The sequence below is a fragment of the Coenobita brevimanus genome, chromosome 8 (genome assembly GCF_032717465.1).
Source record: "Coenobita brevimanus isolate Jiangsu-jjx chromosome 8, ASM3271746v2, whole genome shotgun sequence".
Classification (NCBI taxonomy): Eukaryota; Metazoa; Arthropoda; class Malacostraca; order Decapoda; family Coenobitidae; genus Coenobita; species Coenobita brevimanus.
The window spans coordinates 8,043,527-8,066,540 of NC_136961.1; the positions used below are offsets into that span (position 1 = coordinate 8,043,527).

Here is a 23,014-nt window from a genome sequence, read left to right on the forward strand (position 1 = left end):
AGGTTAAGAGACTGGTGAAGGAGAGTAAGAAGAAAGTGGATGAAGAGTTTGGGAGGAATCTGAGTGTGAAATGGAGGGAGAGTAAGAAATTGTTTTGGAAGGAGGTAAAGAAAGTAAGGCAGTGTGAAAGGGGAAATAGTAGGGGAGTGAAAGATAGGAATAATAGATTGTTGGTGGAGAAAAGAGAGAAATTGAGGAGATGGAAGGAGCACTTTGAGGATTTGTTGAATGTAGAGAGTGAGAGCAGTGTGAGTATAAGTGGTTGGGGAATGGCTGGGAGAAGAAGAGATGAGAGGAGGGAGGAAGAGATCAGTAGGTCGGAAGTAGTGGAAGCGATGAAGAAGATTAAGCTGGGAAAGGCCCCAGGAATTGATGGAGTGTGTGGTGAAATGCTTAGGTATGGGGGTGAGATTGTTGTGGAGTGGATATGGAAGTTGTGTAGATTGGCTTGGGAAGAGGGAAGAGTTCCAGAGGACTGGAAATCAGGTATAATTGTTCCTCTGTACAAAGGAAAAGGGGAGAGAGAAGTATGTGGTAACCATAGGGGTATTTGCCTTCTTAGTGTGACTGGTAAAATATATGGTAGAATACTCATTGATAGGGTTAGGCATATGACAGAGGAGCTAGTTGGAGAAGAACAAGGGGGATTTAGGAAGGGAAAAGGGTGTGTAGATCAGATATTTGTTCTAAGATGTTTAGTGGAGAAGTATCTAGAGAAGGGAAGGAAAGTGTATGCTGCCTTCATGGACTTGGAGAAAGCTTATGACAGAATAGATAGGAAAGGTATGTGGAAGGTATTAAGAATATATGGAGTGGAGGGGAAATTGTTGAGTGCTGTGAAGAGTATGTACGAGGGAGCTAGGGCTACGGTGCAAGTGGATGGTGAGCTGAGTGAGTTCTTTGATCTCAATGTGGGACTGAAACAGGGGTGTGTAATTCTCCATGGCTGTTTAATATATATATGGATGGGGTCGTAAAGGAGGTACAAGGTAGGGCAGTGGATGTGGGGGTGGCCCTAATGAATGAGGGTGAGATTTGGAAGCTTCCGGTGTTGCTGTTTGCTGATGATACAGTATTGTTGAGTGAAGATGAATGGGAGTTGCAAGGTTTGGTGAATGAATTTGGGACAGTGTGTAGGAGGAGGAAGCTGAAAGTTAATGTAAACAAAAGTAAAGTTATGGTGTTTGAGAGGAATGAAGTCACAGAGTGTGCAGTGAGGTTGGATGGTGAGGATATGGAGAATGTGAATGCATTCAAGTACTTGGGTAGTGTGATGAGTAAGGATGGAACTTTGGGGGATGAAGTACGTGAAAGGGTACAGCAGGGAAGGAAGGTTGTTGGCACACTGAAAGCAGTGATGAGAAATAGGGAGGTTAGTATGGAAGTTAAGAAGTCACTGCATGATGGTATTGTGATCCCTACCCTGACGTATGGAAGCGAGGCGTGGACCTTGCAAGAGGGGAACAAGTCAAGAGTGAGAGCAGTGCAATTGAGTTACTTGAGAGGAGCATGTGGAGTGACATGGAGGGATAGGTTGACGAATGAAGAAGTGAAGGAACGTTGTGGGGTAGATGTGGATGTGGTTGAAAAGATTAGGAGAAATACACTGAGGTGGTTTGGACATGTGGAGAGGATGGAGAATGAAAGACTGACTAAGAGGGTGTATGTAGGTGAGGTGGAGGGAGGGAGAGGGAGGGGTAGACCGAGGATGAGGTGGAGGGATGGAGTTGAGAGGTATATGAGGGAGGGGGGGGTGAGTTTGGGGGGAGGGGAGTCAAATGGTGGGTGACAGAGTGACTTGGAGGCGTTTTGTCTGCGGCCACCCTTTGCGGGATTAGGGCGTCGGGCTATAGATAGATAGATAGTGAGTTTGGTCAAGCTGAAGTTCAGTACCTTGGGTACGTAATTGGTGATGGACACGTTGCATCACCAGCAGCTAAGGTTCAGGTTATAAGTGATCTTCCCAGACCTAAAAGTAGGAAAGAGCTAAAAAAAACTTTTGGGAATAGTAGGTTATTACAGGAGATTTGTTCTTAACTTTTCAATTCTTGTATCACCACTTACAGACCTACTGAAAAAGGGAGTTAAATTTGTCTGGACCGATAACTGTGAATCCTCTTTCAGCAAACTGAAAGCTATCCTATTAAGTCAGCCAGTGCTCGTTACTCCAAATTTTGCTAAGCCTTTTAAGATGGCTGTTGATACAAGTGATACAGGAGCTGGGACTGTTTTGCTGCAAGAGGATGATCAGGGTATTGAACACCCTGTATCTTATTACAGTAAGAAGTTCACTCCACCTCAAAAGAACTACTTAACTATTGAGAGAGAGCTTTTGGCCTTGATTTTGGGTTTGCAGCATTTTTCATTTTATTTGTGTTCTGGTTTTGACCCCATAGTCATTTATACCGATCATAACCCACTGAAATTCCTTAGTAAGTTTAAAGATAAAAATCAGAGATTGACAAGATGGAGTCTACTTCTTCAGGAGTATTCATTAGACATACAACATGTCAAGGGGAAAGAAAATGTTATTGCAGATTGCTTATCTAGACTTTAGAAAGATTGTTTTAGAATAATAAGAAATTTCCTTTGTAAATTTCTTTTTCTTTGTGGGGAGGTGTTACATAGCCTATGATTTCATCATCCTTTGTGTAATTCTAACGTACAGTGTGCTGCATGTTTGATCACGAGCGTGTTCTACCTCACTCCCCCCCTCCTCCCTTGTAGTAGAGTAAGTCGTTCTTTCTGTTGTTCAGAGCAGGATTGTCAACTCTTTGTCCCCATGGCTTCATTTGCGCGTCCTTCTTACAAGTTGTATCAAGCTCTGCCGGCCCCTATATAATGAGCTCAGTCTCTACATTAATTGCCACTTAGATCTACTCCTCATTTTGTTCACATCTCTGTCCTCCCCTGTACAGTTGTCATTATTGTGAGTGCTCAGGAAGTCTCCAACCATCTAGCAGCTGTGTAATTTGAGTATAAGTGTTATTGCATTTTTTCTTGTACTGTGTAGCATGTGTTAATTCTTAATCCTAGTAAGGTTTTTTTGTGATTAATGTAACGTTTCATGTCAGCCAATTGTTAATAATAGTTTGTATCTGTAATAATTTATCTTTCATTAACTGAGCATTACCCAGTGTATTTTCATTTTATCAGGGCTGACTTAGGTAAATTTACTCTTGCTAATTTCGTGTTAATAAAGGCTATTGCAGTTAATCATATATTTAACCTGTTTTTTGCCATTACATTATCCTTATGAGTCCTGAATGTTTAGTTGTTAGTTTGAGCATTAAACTTTAACTAATAATTTTACCTAACTCTTTTGTTTTGAACCTGGAACTTTACAGGACAGTAGTGATTTTTAGTATTCTCACTTAAAGTGTACATTATCTTTCTCTGTTCAGTAACAATATATATATATATATATATATATATATATATATTGCTTGAAATATGTGTAGCCAGTTTCAGTATGGTATAATTTCCGAAGATAAAGAGATCAAAATTAGCTTTAAAAGTTTACCGTTCCCAAAGAAAACTGAAGCTGAGTATAAAGTTCTATATAACGATGAGCGACGCTTGAAGTAAATGCAGGGCATGTAGTATGGTGCAACATGCCGACTTGTGTACACGGTGGGTGGATGTTGTGCAACATGCGGACGTAGGTGTTCACCGTGGGTGGATAATTTGGCCTTCTTCAAGCGTAACTCATCGTTTTATAAAACTTTATAATCAACATTAACTCACTTTGATAAGGGTAAACTTTTAAAGCCAAATTTGATATTGTTAGTTTCGGAACTTATTCAAAATGTTAACTGGCTGCTTATGCTGCAGACAATTTACAAGTATAAATAAAATTGCATTAAAATAATAAGAGCTGTAGATTTAGCACACTGCTCAGTGATGCCTTAACCATGGAGCAGCTTAATTACCTCGCTAGGACTGAGTCCGGCGAGATTTTGTTTTTGGTCGTTTCTTTGTTTCTTTGATTGTTAGCAATATTAAGGAAAAACGGCAGAATGAAATTACATGAAACTTTCAGGATATGTGGGCACTGGTCCCAAAAGAAAGTGATTAAATTTGGGGGGTAATTGAGTGACCGTGAGAGGTCAAAAGCAAGGTCACGGACTTTCAAAGGACTATAATTTGAAACCAGTTGAAGATAGAGATATTTACTGTATAGAACATACAGAAACTCTTGATATGGGCTTTCATTTGGCACCAAGACCTTTGACTCTGAGTGAACTTGAAAGGTCAAACTCAAGGTCACGGATATTCAGGATGCCATAACTCAGAACTGGTTGAAGATAGATATTTACAGTTATCAACATACAGGAAGTCCCATGTGAGTTTGTAATTGGTACCATGCGCTTTGACCATAAGTGACCTTGAAAGGTCAAACTCAAGGTCACGGTAGTTCTGGGGGCTATAACTCGAAACTCGTTGAAGATATATATATATATATATATATATATATATATATATATATATATATATATATATATATATATATATATATGTATTAACAAGATATAGAAAGTCTCATATGGGCTTTCATTTGGCACCATGACCTTTGACCTTGAGTGACCATAAAAGGTCAAACTCAAGATCACGGTTTTTCAGAGGGCCTAACTTGAAAACATTTGCACCATTACCTCAGACCTTAATTGTGTTCTGAGAGTTAATGGCTGTGACTATAAAGCATCTAACAGCAAGAAAATAACTGCTGTCGGGCGAGGTTTCTTGTGTCTGGCATCATGTATTCAAAACTTTATTGGTCCCAGCTATAAGAGGCGAGTGACCTACTATCAACACTAATACAATAACAACAAAAACAACATCAACAACATCATCAAAAATAACAACAACCAATACTACTGCGACCACCGTGGTATAATATAAATACATTACTACTGCATTATTTCTGATACCGAGCCTGCTCCTACTAGTACTAGTACTATACTACTACAACTATTCCTACTACTACTACCACCACTGCCACTACCCTCATCACCACCACTTCTACTACTACAACTACTGTCACTCCTCGTACTACTACCGTCACAACCACCATTGCCACTACTACCACTGCTACTACTACTGCTACTTCTGCTACCATCAGCCCCCGCCACCACCATTACTATTACTACTGCTACTTTTGCAAGCACTACTACCGCCACTGCCACCACCACCACCACCAATACTAACACTAGCACCACTACTACTACTATTTCCACAACCACCACGGCCAGCACCACCACTACTACTACTGATGCTAGTACAGCCGCCACTACCACTACTAACACAACTACCACCACCACCACCACCACTACCACTACTACTGCTACAACTACCACCACCACCACCACCACCACCACTACTACTATTGCTACTACTACAACCACCACCACCATCACTGCTATTACTACTACTACTACTACTACTTCAGGTACGAGTTGGTTCGACCCGTTGACGGCCAGTGGGGTGTGGTACAGCCTGATGGTAACTGGAGTGGCATGATGGGAATGCTTATACGCAAGGTTTGACTCTCTCTCTCTCTCTCTCTCTCTCTCTCTCTCTCTCTCTCTCTCTCTCTCAGTATTGCCTCAAACACAACCTAGCTTTTTTCTGGGTCAACACTTCTCGCCAGTAACACACATGGAGGTTATGCAGGTTGGTTCCCTACTCTGAGGCTTACAAATAACGCTGATTTGCCCACTATTAATGATTTAAATGAAACTGTGTACTACAAACAACGGCCCGTGCCGGTCATATTGCATTTGAGAAACTCCAGGACATATTATGAACTTAAGAGACATATGCTAAAAGAGAAATGCTGCGCTGCCGCCAGCATAGTGCTTTGTAGGCATCAGGTTGTCAACTGTTCTTGCTATATGACCGAGTACTTTTTATTCTCCTGTTTTGAGTCTCGCTTCTTTCCCTAGTGAAAGTGTCATCTCATGGGAAAAGGATTAAAACGTTTGCCTCTCACTTCATTAATTATAACAACATATTATTATGGAGAATGCAGTCATTCCTATGGACAGCTAAAAATAAATGGGCGTGTTTGGAACAACATGTTGATTTAAGTTTAAATAATGAAGGACACCGATTTCTGAACTTGGTTTTACTGAGGATAAAATTATCATTTAATTATGAAGTGAACACAGTGTATATATTAGATTTCAACTACATCAGTTCATTACTAACAAAAATACTGAGATTAGTTTGTGTCATCAGAAATTTAATCACCCTCTCGGAGTCCCTTCTCTGGCAATGCAAGTTTTGAGGATAGTAGGTCGTCCTGTAAACCTTCATCATCCTCTTGTAAGTCCAGCAGCGAGAACGAATGCTCGGAGATTCGGAAACCACACGGCATATCATTCGGGTATAGAAAGGTACCATTTTCCACAAGATCTACGGCATAGTTCAATAACCATAACCTGGGGGAGATTTTCGTCCTTTTTGCAGTATATTTCCCAAAGATCACACCTGAAAAATACCATTCTCCATTAGATCTGTTGTTTATTCACCCTAACTTGGCGGAGAGTTTCTTCCTTTTGCTGTCTACTGTATTTTCCGTAGCTCAGTGGTAGAATAAGACCCTGCATCTTTTCCACAGAACTTTTTCGTGACTAGCATCATGTTCTAGCAGTAATTATATGTCAGCACTGAAGATGAAGAGATGGGAGTTATCTATCTATCTATTGCCAGACGCCTCAATCCCGTTTGGGGTGGCCACAAACAAATCGCCTCCAAGTCGCCCTGTCCCCCACCATTTCACTGCCCTGCTCCCAACTCACACACCCCTCTCTCGTATACCTCTCCACCCCATCCCTCCATCTCATCCTCGGCCTCCCCCTCCCTCTTCCCCTCTCCACCTCACTCACATACACTCTCTTCGTCAGTCTTTCACCCTCCATCCTCTCCACATGGCCAAACCACCTCAGTGTGTTCCTCATAACGCTTCCTATCACATCCACATCAACACCACAACGCTCCTTTTTATCCTCATTCGTCAGTCTGTCTCTCCACGTGACTCCACAGGCTCCTCTTAAATAACTCATTTCCACTGCTCTCACTCTTGACTTGTGTCCCTCCAACAATGTCCAAGCTTCACTTCCGTACGTTAGAGTTGGTATCACAGTACTGTCATGTAGTAACTTTTTCACTTCCATGCTCACTTCCCTGTTTCTTATCACTGCTTTCAAAGAACCAGCAGTTATACCAGGTTAAAATGAACATAGTATTGATTTTTAGAATCCAAATCACAGGCCACATATTCAGCAAAGTACTCACATCAGGGGTGAGACAAGGAGAGTCAGAGTTCTCAGACACGATTTTCTTTTCTTATTCATCTCCCATTAAATAGCCAATGGGGCTATACTATATGTAATTCACCTTAACTTGGCCCAGATTTACATTCTTTTGAAACTTAGTTAAGCACACCAAAATGGCAGAGGAAAAATAATACTTTGGTTTTACATCCAATCCATAGCACTTCTTTGTGACTGCCATAATATTCGTATTCCTTTGATAATTAATCTGTTGCTAAAATTCATCACCCAAGATGAAATATGACAATTTGAAGCCAAGTTAGAATGAAAACTGTATAGCAGTAGTGGTTGTACTTGCAATGCCAGGTTCATTTGAACGTGAACCCGAAGGACCACAGGCTGAAGTTGCCTTTCTTCTGCAGGCTACCATCCTCCTTTCGGGGAGCAGGGAAAGTACTGTAGAGCATATGTCAAACCTGGGAACTCACCGCCAGGTCGTATCAGTACAGCCACTTGAAAGTGTCTCTCTTCAACACCAAATGGGTTGTGATATACCTGACTGCGACAGCCAGCCTTATTTTAGTAACACACATGGTTATACTGCAAAGTGCCCTCTCGACCACATCATTTGACATTGGCTGGGAGAGTCATGTTACACTCCCTGGCACAGCATTGTGATCTTCGTACTGGTACTCTTTCTTGGACTCCCTCTTCTCTTAGATGAAAGTGACTTCAATGAACAAACACAGAACACTCGTCCACGCACTAACTGGTTACTCATGCTCGCTTATCCACCACAAGGCACCATTCTTGCCGAGATGCACAGATCACTAACACAACTCTTTCTATGCACACCCATATACTCGTATCTTCCCCACATTCCTCGTATCACAGGCAAATTCTCCCACGCTCACATGTGTAAGCTACACGTAATACCCACATTCTGAAGATCTAATTTTGTCCGGTTTCATGAGGGGAAATGGGTCCAAGAGAAAAATAGATCTATGAGAGGAAAATAAGTCCATGGGAGAAGTGTTCTTTGGAGGAGAAAATATCTATGATGAAAGTAGGTGCATCGTGGAAAATTGGTCTCTGGGGAAAATACCTACATGACCACAATAGGAAACACATCCAGTGGGAAAATTAGGTTCATGCGGGATCACTGGTCAGTTCCGGAAAAGGTCCTTGGGGCAAAATAAGTGAGTGAGGACTGACCTCCTAAGGGTGTGTTGCAGGAAATGGGCTATTGTGTTAGTCAAATTTAATAATCAAATGCATCCCATAAATGACCATCAAACTGAGAGTTTACCTTTCTGTTTGCAGTTTAAATGTTTAGGACATGGTATTATCCATTTACCAATTAATCTGCAGGAGGTGGAGTTTGCCCTAGGTCCCTTCTTTGTGTCAGCCCAGAGGGCAGAGATTGCCGACTTCACCGTGGCCGTCCACAACGATGCTCAGGTATGTACTTCACCATATTCACAAACTTTCATCAGCCTGAGTTGGATATGTGTTTGCTTATTTTTATTCTTATTTTCACAAATCCGTCCACTAAACACTTACAGCGAAACTGAGGGTAAAGTTAAAGTGAATACACACTGCCAAATCCAATACTTTCTGACGGTAACTCACTGCTACCGTTTATGATGAGATTTAGTTAAGATCCAAGCAAAGTTATGTCATTATAATTTACTGATTCTTTACCATGAAAAGTGGTTAAGACCCAAATTAAATACTTCTTGACATTATATCACTGCTAATTTATCATGAGTATTAGTGAAGATCCAAAAAATAATAATTTTAGAAAATAACCCACTGTTCATTCACTATAGGAATTATATGGTATTCTTTCTGCATGCTTTCCCAGGGCGTCATCACCTCCAGACCCACACTCGAGAATGATCTCACCGGCTTCCTTAAACCTTTCACTCCCCAGGTCAGGTTCTCAGGTCAAGGTTGAGTAGGCTGGTAGTGGATGGGATTGTTAGGTTTGGTCTGGCTGCATTGAGGTATACCAGGTCAAGTTGCCTTAGGTCTGGTTAGGGTAGATTAGTGTAGGGAAGGTTAGAAGAACTGGGTTAGGTAGGGTAGTTTAGTTAGGACATGGTAGGTTAGAATGCATTATGTTGAGTCCAGCAGACACAGCCAAGGACAATGCACTCTAACACCACTCAGCCAAAGTTCCCCAGAAAAGAAACTTGTTTTCCTCATCGAACAGAGGCTGTTGTATGCCAGACCACGATCTACAGTAAACATGCACTTGAATAAGCTACATCAGGGATGACAAAGGGACAATGAGAGATCTTTAACGACTTTAGTTGATGGCATCTGGTAACTCAGGAAATCATTTGCAATGCTGACTGGTAACCATGTAACTAAATGGACCACCTGGCGGTGTGTTGGTGAAGAAGCTTCACCAGGATGTGGCTTATAAGGGTTTACATCCAAGGGCTGGCTTAAGTTATTCCTTACACAATGCCATTTAGGTATTGACAACTGGTTACTCTTCTTTTGCACGCCTGGACGAGGTAGCATCTACAGTATGCTTCTAATGGAAATGCAAAGGAGTGGACCATGAATATCTATCTATCTATCTATCTATATCTATCTATCTATCTATATCTATATCTATCTATCTATATCTATATCTATCTATCTATCTATATATATATATCTATATATATATATATATATATATATATATATATACTGTATATATATACTGCAGTGAACCTCAACGGCTGATGATGATGATAATATATATATATATATATATATATATATATATATATATATATATATATATATATATATATGTGTGTGTGTGTGTGTGTGTGTGTGTGTGTGTGTGTAGTAAACTCTCAATTTTCTGTAACCACAATATCCGGCCCAGTACAATATCCAGTGCAGCTATCTTTGCTCTATGAAAGCAATACTGGAGGATTATTATGCAACATTCTGCGCTGAAATTGGATGAAACCGACAGTCCAATGAAATATCCGGCTTTGAGGGGTCTCACTCAGCCTGTAAGTGGTAGTCAACCGGCTCCAGGGGAAATCCAGAAACTCGTGAGCCAATGACAACACCTGCTATGCACCAGCCAATCAGCATCTGTCTCACTCGGCACGATGAGAATACCCATTGCACTCTCATTTTTGCCCATGGATGTCTTTCAATAAAGACGTATCTGTGTGGTCCACTGATCTTACCTCGTGGCCGCAAAACCAGGGTCCTGTTCCTACCTCTATGGCGTCCTATGTTCGAGGTAGTGTACAGTACAGTATTGCATTACAAAGTTAATGACCTGTCAGTGGTCATATCCTAGTGCTTTGCAGTTTTTGTAAAATTATTGTGTACTTTACTGTTTAAGAGTGTTATTTCTACTTCCCCCCCCCACTGCTGTTTCTCCTACCCGCATCTCCTCCCTCCTCGTGCGGTTTCTCCTGATTTGCCTCACTTGTGGCCTGAAATTGTTCGTAACAACAGTACAGTAGTTGTGGGATATGGCTGAGTTTGTGGCTATTGTGGTGGTGCCCTGGCCAGTGCACGTCCTTCTGGTCTGGTGTTTTGTTCCTCCCCTTGCCTCTGTATCGCCTACACCACCTGCTAAGAGGCTTTGTATTGTTTTCTCCATGGAGACAAAGATGGAGATAATCGAGACAGTGGAGCAAGACTGGACCATCACAAAGCTAATGGAGCACCACAATATGTCCCAGACCATGTTGCAGGATTTGTGGAAGAACGAACACTGTATCAAGACGTTCTCCCAGGATCATGTTGAGACCATGCAATGGCATGAACGCAAGATGATGGCCTAGTCACGTTTTTGTCAATTCGACCAGGTCTTCCTTAAGTAGAACAACGTGCCAGTGTCGTGATTGTGTACCCTGTCGAGCTGAAAGCTGCAGCCACAAATTTCGCTGAGCAACTAGGGATAGCAGATTTTAAGGAGTCTGAAGGCAGGCTGACTCTGTTCAAACTTCTATATGGGTTGTCCAATAAGATAACCTATAATGACGCATTGGATGAAGACACTGAAGGAATATATAAGTTCCACACCAAGCTTGAAAACCTAATTGAGGAGGAAGGGTTACGTCTCAATCAGGTTTCTAATGCTGATGAAACTGGTCTGTTCTTCAAGTCAGTGCTGACTCATACTTTGACTGACGAGAGGGAGAAGTTGATACCTGATCAAAAGGGGAGCAAACAGCACGTCTCTGTTTTGTGTTGTGCCAATGCAACAGGCACCCACTGTCTGGAACCTGTTGTAACGGGGCACAGTAAACAGCCACTTTGTCTCCGGGGGTTAATGGATCGTCTACCAGTGATTTATTTCCACTCACTGAAGGCTTGGTTTCCGGCCAAGATCTGTAACCCACCCAATCCCGACGTTTTCTGAGCTTTGGTCTGCCCCAGTCCCGGCTTTTTTTGGACTATTTTTTTTTTTTTTTTTTTTGCTCAAACATTCGCTTTTGGTCAGAAATTAAGGAAAATCACAAAGAAAGGTGTCCCTTGGGTCCAGAAATGGCTTACCTGGAGCACGTAGGTTTGACAGGTACTGCCATGCTCCATGAGTAGTGTTTTCACTGTTCTTTTTCTATGGTGGCACGGGTACTCTGAACTGATGCAGTATACGTTTATTATCATGTATTCATATGTTGGAAATATGTATACCAGAAGTATATTGGGTTTTATACAGAAAACTCTGAGAAATAAGGTATGTACCATTGTGCGACCCTAGCGAAATCGGTCGATTATGTCACCGGTGGATAACAAACATCGTTATTTCATCAGCTATTGTATTTTTCATGTTCCATATTACCTCCACAATAACATCATACCATCTTCAACTTTACATAATTGTTTGTACATATTTTGAGGCATTATGACAAGAATTAGCATAAAAGTAGTGTTTATTTACCAAGTGAGATCATTTTATTTCATGCTTTTTTCAACTCAGATTCTATTTTTTCACCTTTTAGATTACTTATAATGTATAACCCACTTACATGTTATACAATTAGTTTTATAGATGTACTTGCTTTACGAAAAGAATTAGCATAAGAATAGCGCTTATTTACCAAGTGACAACTTGGTCTTTCATGCTTCTTTCAACTCAGATTCTATTTTTTCACCTTTTTGATTACTTATAACATAACATATTACCCATTTACATGTTAGACAGAAGTACATGCTTTATGAAAAGAATTAGCATAAAAGTAGCGCTAATTTACGTAGGTAAATCATGTCATGTCATTGTTTTTTCACCTCTGAATTTATTTTCTCCCCCTTTATAGTACTTCTTACATTACATTCTGGCCTTTTCCATGTTAGATATTTGCTTTCACAGTAGTACACGATTTATAGTAAGCCTTATCCTAATACATATATATATATATATATATATATATATATATATATATATATAAAGAGAGAGAGAGAGAGAGAGAGAGAGAGGTGGGATGGTGGTACACTGGGAGACAGCTTATCCCATAATTGGTGGCTAAATTTAGAGCCCTTGGGGAATTTCCCACTCCTTTTACACCGTGAGCAGAATTCTTCCTAGCGGTTATTTAGCTACTGACTGTATGTTCTGTGACTTTCAACTTAGACTATTTTTCAACTTACATACTAACTTTACAGTAACTATACAACCTCCTATGATTAGTATCACATAAGATAACATGGCACTATTATGATACTGAGCGACACTTTATTGCGTATGTACAGGCCTTACCACACTACACACATTTTCAATATATTACCCCTTTACATGTTAAACAAGTGCTTTCACCTTCTGCTAACTCAAACCACGCCTAACACGAACACCACGTGGACGTGTTGTCTCCCCCACACCACTCTCGCTTTCACGAATCTGTCTGAGCTCTCCTGCCCCAACACTTTCACTTTCTGCTGCCCTAACCATCCCCACACCACTACTTCCTGCCACAGAACACATAGAAGGAACATACCTGTGGAACAGTCGCGATGTGACGTCTGTCCCAGTCCCACGTGGCGATATCTTTTCCTTCCCCAGCCAGGAAAATACACCACCATGTACTGCTTCCTAGTCCTCGTCCTCGTCCTCGTCCTCATCTGATGGTATGTGTTGCTGCCTAGATGCAACACGTGGTGCAGGCTGGCCGTCCCCTGCCCTCCTATATGTTATATATTTGACTTTCCTTGGGGAAAGGACCTCCTCATCACTGCTGCTGGTAACCTCCTCAGGCTGCACATAATCGACATCGAGGGTGTCGTCGTCCAGTGGGGAATCACTATCCCCTTCAAAGGTATCCAGGGCGACTTATATCTCCTCGTCTGACAGCCCACGACGCGCCATGTCTGACCTGGGTGACTGCTGACTGATAAGTGGACGATCACAGGGTCAGGTGGGGTTAATCTGGGTCTAGGGGATTATCCGCCTGGCGGCAAGTAGGTGAGGCTTGCGTAGGCGGGCGAAACAAAAATCAGGCGCGAATTTTAAAAAATGTGAAAATTATGCAACTTGCAATGTTGCTGCGTTAATTCACATCGCTGGGACATGAGTGCACATCATGTGCGGACGTTAATTCACGTCGCCGGGACGGTGCGGGTTAAAGACTGGTTTTACAATCATGCTGTGAAGGAGATTATTCATTATCAAATCAAGAGTCTTGGCCTTGCCCATGACCAGGTGAAGGCTTTGCTGTTCCTCAACAACACTCCTACTCATTCTTCTGAGATGGAGTTGGCTGGAGATGGAGGTCATATTAGGGTTATGTTTTGCCCCCTAATTCGACCTCAGTCTTGCAACCTTTGGACCAGGGTATTATCACTGCAACAATGCAGCTGTACTGAAAAAGGTTCATGGAAAAAGTGATGGTTGTGCTCGAGGATGAGGAAGAGGCAGCCCAAGGCGTGGACATCAGGGAGGAGTGAGGCTTGGCTAACCTTGAGCGGTATTCCTGTCAGGATTCTACAATATCTTAATACATAATAACTAGCAACATACATATATAGTCTAAAGGGTAGGTCAATGTCAAGCCTAGGGTCCAAAGGAAATGACGTTAGCACCTCTCAGGAATATCTCACACAGCACAATAGCCCACAAACAGCACCTCGTGACCAATACACACACACACACACACACACACACACACACACACACACACACACACACACACACACACACACACACACACACACACACACACACACAAACACACACACACACACACACCAGGCTTCTAGAACTTTCGACGGTAGTATAGCCCGCGTGATAGAAGTTCTTATATACGGAAAGAAAGAGGAGGAGAGGTCAGAAGGAATTAGGAGACTGGAAAGGAGAGAGCAAGAAAGGGGTCTAGACTCGAGAGAGAAGCACAGTAGTGTTAAATGGGGTCAGGCTCACGAAGTTAACAGTGTAAATTTTGAGATATTCACTCTGAAGAAATAAACTACAATCAAACCTCAGTATCCATCTTTATCTTCTGTCACTGACTACAAGTGAACTGAAGTTATCTCCTCACGTATCTACTCGCTGTTACCTACAGCTCGGCTACAACTACTATATAATCTATTACAAAACTGATATTCCCTCAAGTCTACAATTAATCTCTGCACTGATGTTTGAGCATGGTTGGAACATGCTCCTCAAGAGTGATGAGGCAATTGCTGGCTTAACTGGCTTTGAAGCTCAGGACTTCATCTGGCATATGGAATCAGCAGGAGAACAAGTAACTGAGAATACAATCCACGATTGGCTGGAAGTCAACGAGGGAGACCCCTGGTGCCAGACTCTCTCCAACAGGGAAATTGTGGAGTCCGTGACTGTAGGAGGAACAGAGCCTGAAGTGAAGAAGGAAGAGGAGGACGATGATGACGACGAAGTGGCAGAAATCCTGAGGCTCCAGCAGGTTTGTGATACAGTGGACGTCCTTCTAGACTACAGTGAGCATCCTAATTGGCAGCCTAACTTTGCTGACACCATGGCTACTTACCCGCGATATGGCCGTGAAAATGTGATAAAGCTGCAGTTAAGAAGGATCCCTAAGCAGTCCTCCATCACGTCCTTTTTCCACTCTGTGACATCGACCTCTCCATTGCCACAGTCCACAACCTCCTCACATCTTCCTATGTCGCACCAGCCGTCGACCTCCTCATACTGGCCTGTTACCCCAGCCCTCTACTTCCTCATATTTTTTTTTCGTTGTTTAACTCTAGCCAGGCAACACCACGGTCACTTTTTCTTCATCTCAGCCATGCATCTTGGTCATGGCACCACCACCTTTTGTCTTCCCCCAGTCAGAGGTCTCTAGGACGTTTGCCTGACTCTGCCACTCCATCTCCAGTACTCACTTCAGCACCCATGGCAGAGATCAAGTTCGAGATGATCGAGCCGAAGTAATCTTTGGGTGAGACATCCGCCACTAGACAACAAGAGATTATGTGTACTGTACAGTACAATACAATACTGTACTGCACGGTGTACAACTCTACCCTCCATCAATGACAACAATTGGTGAGTATACTGCATAAAATAGTACACTATGAACAGTACTGTATTGCTGTACTGTATCATTACTGTATTTGTATTGTCTTTATATGCTTAGTTTTCATCTTTTGCTCATGGGAAAGTTTTAGGATTGAAGGGTGAGACTGATAGAATCATAATATCCAGCTCAAAGCTGAATGTTGTGCCGGATATGCAATAGCTGGCGTTTTGCATTAACCCGCTGTGTGCCAGTGCCATTTTAAAACAGTCTGACATAATGCCTCGACCAGTGCCAGTGTCATTTTAAAACAGTCTAAAATAAAAAACTTCATTGTGACTGCATTTTTCAAGATTCACAGGTAAAAATTGGCAGGCATATAAGGTAACTGTTCCTCTACCATCCCCCAGTCTGTCAAGGCCATACACTCACTGGCTCCCCTCCTCACGCTTGCTCTGCCTCACTCTGCCTGTGTGCCTCACCCAGTGCTGTACATAGTGATGGCATTTTATAAATATTTTCATATAAATGTAAGTTGTATATATTTTCTTGTAAGTGCAAGGACTATATAGTGATGTCAAGTTGTAAATACCTTCTTGTAAGTGCCAGGACTGTACATAATGAAGTCAGGCTGTACCTATCTTCAAGTAATTGTAAGATAATGCATTCACAATGAGAAAGACATGCAAATTGTGATAGATGCTGAAGTAATAAGCGATCAGAAAAGTGTACTGAACATTGCTATACCTTCCCAGCAAAAGTACCTTAGTATACCTTACATACAAAACGGCTTTCTCTCACGTACGTGGTGACCGTGAGAGAGCGGCTATGCCTGTAAACGAGTATGCAGGACTCGATAAAACTCATTTCCGAGCCTTGGTGAGCATTTCAATGGCGAAATTCGTTGTTTCCACATCAAAATCTATCACTTTAGCCAAAAAAAAAAGGTCGAAAAATGGCCGGCACTGGGGTGACCCACAGGGCTAAAAATAGCCGGCATGCGGTGGGTTAACCAGCATAGGACCTGACTGAATTACTATGGATAAATGAGAGTGTACATATATCTATCTATCTATCTATCTGCCTATCAGTCAATCTATCTATCTATCTATCTATCTAGAGACAGACACAGACAGACAGACAGACAGGTAGAGAAACAGATACATAAGCAGACCGACAGATACAGAAATAGATATGTAGGTACTGGAGGCAGGTAGTGCTAGAGCATCTAGAAGATACAGTGTGTATATGCTGGGCCTCACCATTAGCTTAATGTGTATACAGAGTTACACAACCGAAAGTGGCTTGGTAAACAGGATACAGCATACATAAGATGTTATGTCTTTAGTGACAGACGTGACTGAACACCAGTTAAACTATACTGAATGGTTCAGTCATTTCTTTGTTAACAGATACTCCTATTACTTAAGGTTTTAGTAGCAGTATCCTAATATTTCCTAACTAATTTCATTGATATGTACGAGTAATTATGAAAAGTCAGTAGCAATCACAATGTCCCCATAAATGTGCATTCCTGTTTTACTGGTGGTGCAGGTGTGGGCTTTGGTCCTAGTATCTATGGTGTGTGTGGCTGGTGTGATGATGGTGCTGCAGGTGGGTGAAAGTCGTATCCTTAATTATACCACCCGCCACACTGCTAGCAAGGCCGGACTTTGGGTACTGCAGACCTTCGCTCAGGAGAGTGAGTTGCTGTACACTTACTATACAGGGTGGTCCATATAAAGCGCTTGCCTGTCACTCTGCCAAGAGAAATTCTGTGTGCTGCAGGGACGGCTCAGTCAATGATCTCAGTTTCTAACCTCCACCTGTCTTCACTTACTGCTTCCACAGCCACACTCACCTCCACATCAGCAGACTGAGCCATTCCCACAACACACATTATACTGCCAAGTGGATTTCTAGCAGAGTGCTGTGTATGGAGAATCTTTGCCTGTCTGTCGTGGCTTTTTCATCCTAGCAAGCCCACCCTTTGTGTATTCCTGCTTCCTTCCTTACTTTCTCGCTACCTGCTGTCTCCAAAATTACCTAAAGTTTCCATAGTCTTTCCCTGTTTACCTCCTGCTTTCTCACCGGGTCCCTTCCTGTGACAGGGTGTATAAAAGTCCACATAGCCGCCAGGCACATGGGGTACTTCTCTTGCCCCAGTAGTCTATGTCATGCACTCATAGTGTGTTGGGTCTTGGATAGAATTCCAGCAAGTAATGTAATTAATTTAGTAAGTTTCATTCTGCTTTTACATTCGTGCCTAGGGTTTGTGTGGTTATCTGTGCTTGATGGTGGTTGTGTATTGGTGTTCATGTTCCTGTCTACGTATTTTCCCTCTCCCTGTTTACCTATCTGCCCTCTTTCTACGTCCCTGGTCAGGTCATGAATGGCTGCCTGTGCATGACTGCATCACTGGTTTTCATGTCGTCACTGTCAACCTATTTACTCATCTAACCTCTGCCTACCTTTCTGGCGAGGCTCTGAGTGGCTGCCTATGCATGACAGTGGTCGTGTGTTGGTGGTCACGTGGCTGGCGGCGTCGCTCGTGTTCATGTCGTCCTACAGCGGCATCCTGACCGCCATGCTCACCGTGCCAAGAGTGACCATCCCCATAGACTCACTCCAGGACCTAGTAGCACAGTCAGAGATCCCATGGAGGCTTGAGAGGGGGGCCATGATGATAACGTACCTCGAGGTGAGTAGAAAAAGGAATATGACTGACAAGGAAGCAGTAAACAATCATTTCCTCTGACTATAGCACATAACTTTTGCTTTACAGATCCTGTCCTTGTTTCAGTTATAGGTGCAAATAAAGTGGGATAAACAGATTCTGTCCAAAGATTTCATGGTCGGCCCATGAAATGAACCTGCCTCCTCTAGATTGTGGGCAGCGTGTGCTTTCGATTACAATGGGTAAATGAAACTAATGTAGTGATACCACTACCATTATTGCCCCTCAAACAATGCCTGTCTTCCCAGCGAGCAGTCACCCTACAGTGCCTCACCACCCATCACCTCTATTGCCTATCACACCCACTTCTGTCCACCCACCTGACCAAGTTTTTACTCCTCCATTGATAACTTGCATCATATCAGCCTACCTAAGACGCCGAATTTCACATCACATAACCTCCTCAGACTACCTACCTAGCCACCATCATCCCAACCTATCCTGCAGACTTCTGTCTACTCACTTTACCAGTATATGCTCTGATGTGATCAATAACATAACAAATACTGCCTTAATAACCAATTGACCCACAATGCTCTTAATCACAGGGTATGGTTCGTGCTATACTACCACTCACAGTCACTCAGGTCCATCGCACCCACTTGTTTTCATCCACACCAACCTTTCCTGAAATGCCTGAAACAACATATTTTAAAACTGTAACACTGGCTGGGTGTACTTCTGGCACACTTCTCAATTGGAATTATGTGATGTAACATTGTAATATACATCGTAGCCAGGTACGACAGTCTGGGGGGACCGAACAATATAGGTAACATGTAACAATGTTTAATAGACAGGTAGTTATGTCTGAATTCTCTAGGAAGAGGTTTGATACACTCCCCCGCAGCTAGACACTAATATATCCCAGACATAAGATGAGGTCTCTGATCAGGTGACGTAAACGTGCCATAAGCACACACACACACACACACACACACACACACACACACACACACACACACACACACACACACACACACACACACGTCACTGAGCCGGAAACCTCGGCAGTAGATTTATACCTCGAAATCACATGAAGGACCTCACAACCAGAGAGGGCCGGGGAAGAAGGAGAGTAAGAGCTAGAAGGAGAGTGGGAAGGTGGCAGCTGGCATAAACTGCCCGTGACACTACAACGGGCCACGTCAAGCTCTTCAACTTTTTCAGCCAAGCAGCTGTCTCACGATAAACTTCATGGACCCTAATCTGCCTATTCATTACCTCACCTCACTTGCAATACGATGAGCATAATGGGACAGAGAAGGCCTACCCTAACGTTCCCCTACAACTCCAACATTGTTCTCTCCTCCTGGGTCTCTCCGACCGACCAGAAAAGACAGTAAACTTTCTCTCCCTATAATAAAAGATCAAGGCCACATAATCCTGATAACTGGTGGTCATTGACAGTGTTACGACCTGCACTGATGTAAAGTAAGCAGATGGACCTTCATAGATCTAACAAGATCTGAAGGACATGAATTAACATATCTTAAAAATCATTGCGATGATAGAGCTAAACTACCTTACATGCCTTGATAGGCTACACATGAATTGATAGTTATTGATCTGATCGACTAAATTTATGTGAAAAGACCTAAACTGATTGGAGTAGGCTACTTCTGGCCTGATATACCTGTGCACAAACATAACTGAAATGGACTAGAATGATTAGAATGGATTTAGGTTTACATGAATGTGACTTGACCTGAATAGATTAGATATAGTGTCACTGGACAATAAAGGCTTAAATGGCTCTAAAAGATCCTTGGGAGACCTAGTGGGATCTGAATGTCCATAAACTGACCAGAGTTGTCCTGAATTTACCGGAGCCACAATGGACCTCAATAGCCTATATAGGATTTATCTAAATCTGAACGAACCCAAATGGTCTTGAATGGTCCTAAACTGATCTAAAATGGCTAGGTCGAATGGATATAATTTGACCTGAATGAACTGAACTGAACCTGAATGAACCTACGTGGATGTGACTGGCCTTGAATGAACCCTAACTGTTCTGAACTCACACAACTGAGTGTGAATGCATGTGAGGGACCTGAGTGCACCTTAACCCTTCCTTGTTGATGAAGGTCGGAAATTTTTTATCCTGGTAAACAGGGACGAATCGATCTCAGCAAAACCATGTTATGATGTGGCAGAGTATATGGCACTGATCATGAATACGTACATAATACCGTGTGTGGACGTTTCCTTGGCTCTTAGGACTTCCCAATAACATAGTAATTCAAGCAAGCAGCCCTAATTTCGTTCTTTAACCATCACGAGTGCATAATAATTACATAACTAAAAAACACCCAGAGAGCGCATACATCCACCAATGCCATTAAAAAGGATCCGGATCAGTGGATAAAGGATCCGGATCCGGATCAGTGGATATAAAATCCGGATCTAGATCAGTGGATATAGGATCCTGACCGGATTCAGATTCACCCCAAAAATAAAAAAAAAAATGAAAAAAAATCTTGGTCCATGGCCCATCTTTCCACAAAATTTCATTGAAATTCATTGATAACTTTTGGTGATATTTTGCGGAATACTTTGTTCAGTATTCCCAAGTTGCATTGGTTCAAGTGAAACATGTAAATATGCATTATATATATATATATATATATATATATATATATATATATATATATATATATATATATATATATATATATATATATCATCATCATCATTATCAGCCGTTTGAGTGTCCACTGCAGGACCGGCCTATCCCGACCGAAGTCGGGACGATACAGCCAATGTATATCTACCAAGTGGCTTAGGCTGTCTGGTAGAGATTGTATGTAGGGTGAGAAGTGCTTGCAAGTGTAACTGTAGTGTTGGAGTGGCTTTGGATGTGTGTGTAGTCTGTGAACCAATTGTAATCGGCCCGCGCAAGCTGACTGGGTGCAAGCATACTTTATAGTATGCGACACTGGTTCAACCACAGCACCCCTTGTGTCCGCCAATGCAGTACGTGGCCGGGTGAACACTCCCAAAGTTTATTACCCTGGCGGGTCGCGAACCCTGGTTCACCCGTGTACACTCTACCACTGTACAACAGAGGCTCCATACATACATACATATATATATATATATATATATATATATATATATATATATATATATATATATATATATATATATATATATATATATATATATATATATATATATATACAGTAGATATAGATATAGATGTATATTACACCATACTTGCTCCTCCTACAACACAAGTTCATAAACTAGCTGGGAAATTATATATCATGCTTATGCACACAAAGCTCTGTAGATACTTTTCCTTTACTCATAGCTCGTGTATTTCGCACTTCAGTGTTACCCAGTTTTTCGATGATGAACAGGTACGTGGCACTTAGCAGAAACACATTTTCTTTTTCATGGCTTTATGGTTACTGGCAAGCACTGATGATGCATGGGAACTTCAGAAAGAGGGTATGGGAACATCTCTTTAAACTAGCACCATCAAGTTTCAGCGTGTTGGGCAAAACCCAGTGGAAGTATGTATACAGCACCTGAAGCATTGCGCTTTCCCACCTCTGACATACCCATACTGTACTAAAGATGGAAGGTTTAATATCCTGAAAGTGCCTAATTGGACGTAAATGAACCTAACTGTCCTTGGGTCATCTTAAAATGACCTGAAATTATCTGCCTAAGAAAATTTTAATACGATGGGACTTAATGGATCTGAAGTGGAACTGATGAACCTGCATGGACATAACTGGCTCTGAAATGCCTGAGTGAACCTGATGATATGACTGGGCAGGACTAGAACTGAAAGATCAAAAGTGAACTTAATATAACTGAATGGGCCAAACTGGGACTGAATGAACTAACTGGATATGAATTGTCTCAGACTGAGGCAAAATTACATGGACAGGGCAATATGGATTTTGATGAGCCACACAGAACTTGATGCGACATTAATAAACCTGAATGGACTTAACTGGTCGTGAACGGCTCTGAATGGAGCTGAGCCAAATGGGGCCTGAATGGCCTGAATAATCATTAGATTATTTGAATAAACCTAAACGGATCTAAATACTGCTTGGTCGTAGTGGATCAAGACTGACCTGGAAGATATAACAATCCATCTTTTAGTTTCAAAACATACAGTAATAAGGACGTCACCATTGCAAAGGGCTTAACCCATCACGCTGATTACATCATATGTATTTCATCAGTGCAGTCTTCAAGCAATTTCATTTAATTTGGTCTGCTAGAGGTCCTTCCTTAGTTGAATTAAATAATCTAGTGGTTGCCAAATTAATATGAAAAATACTTCATCTAAGCGAAGGGCTAACTAGTGTGTGGATATTCTTAATTAATAACTGCGTTTAAGGAATCAGATGATGAGGTTAAGCGGACAGCCCTCAGTGGGCGCTCTGGCACCATTCCTGACTGCTGGACGGCGAGGCACGGGTTAGTACAGGCGCAGTTTGCTGCGGTGTGTGACGAGACCACGCAGAAGAAAGTCATATCATGGGACTTCAGGTGAGGTC

The 23,014-nt window shown here is 42.0% G+C and overlaps 1 protein-coding gene across 1 annotated transcript in view; it reads left to right on the forward strand.

Moving 5' to 3' along the window:
- LOC145406396 (putative glutamate receptor) overlaps window positions 1-23,014 on the forward strand; it is a 99,881-nt gene that overhangs the window by 48,205 nt on the left and 28,662 nt on the right. Inside the window, exons 7-12 of the mRNA XM_080277560.1 lie at window positions 5,450-5,540; window positions 8,649-8,738; window positions 9,145-9,213; window positions 17,303-17,450; window positions 18,232-18,449; window positions 22,855-23,006. Of these exons, the coding sequence (XP_080133686.1) occupies window positions 5,450-5,540; window positions 8,649-8,738; window positions 9,145-9,213; window positions 17,303-17,450; window positions 18,232-18,449; window positions 22,855-23,006 (768 nt within the window). The remainder of the gene's footprint in view (window positions 1-5,449; window positions 5,541-8,648; window positions 8,739-9,144; window positions 9,214-17,302; window positions 17,451-18,231; window positions 18,450-22,854; window positions 23,007-23,014) is intronic.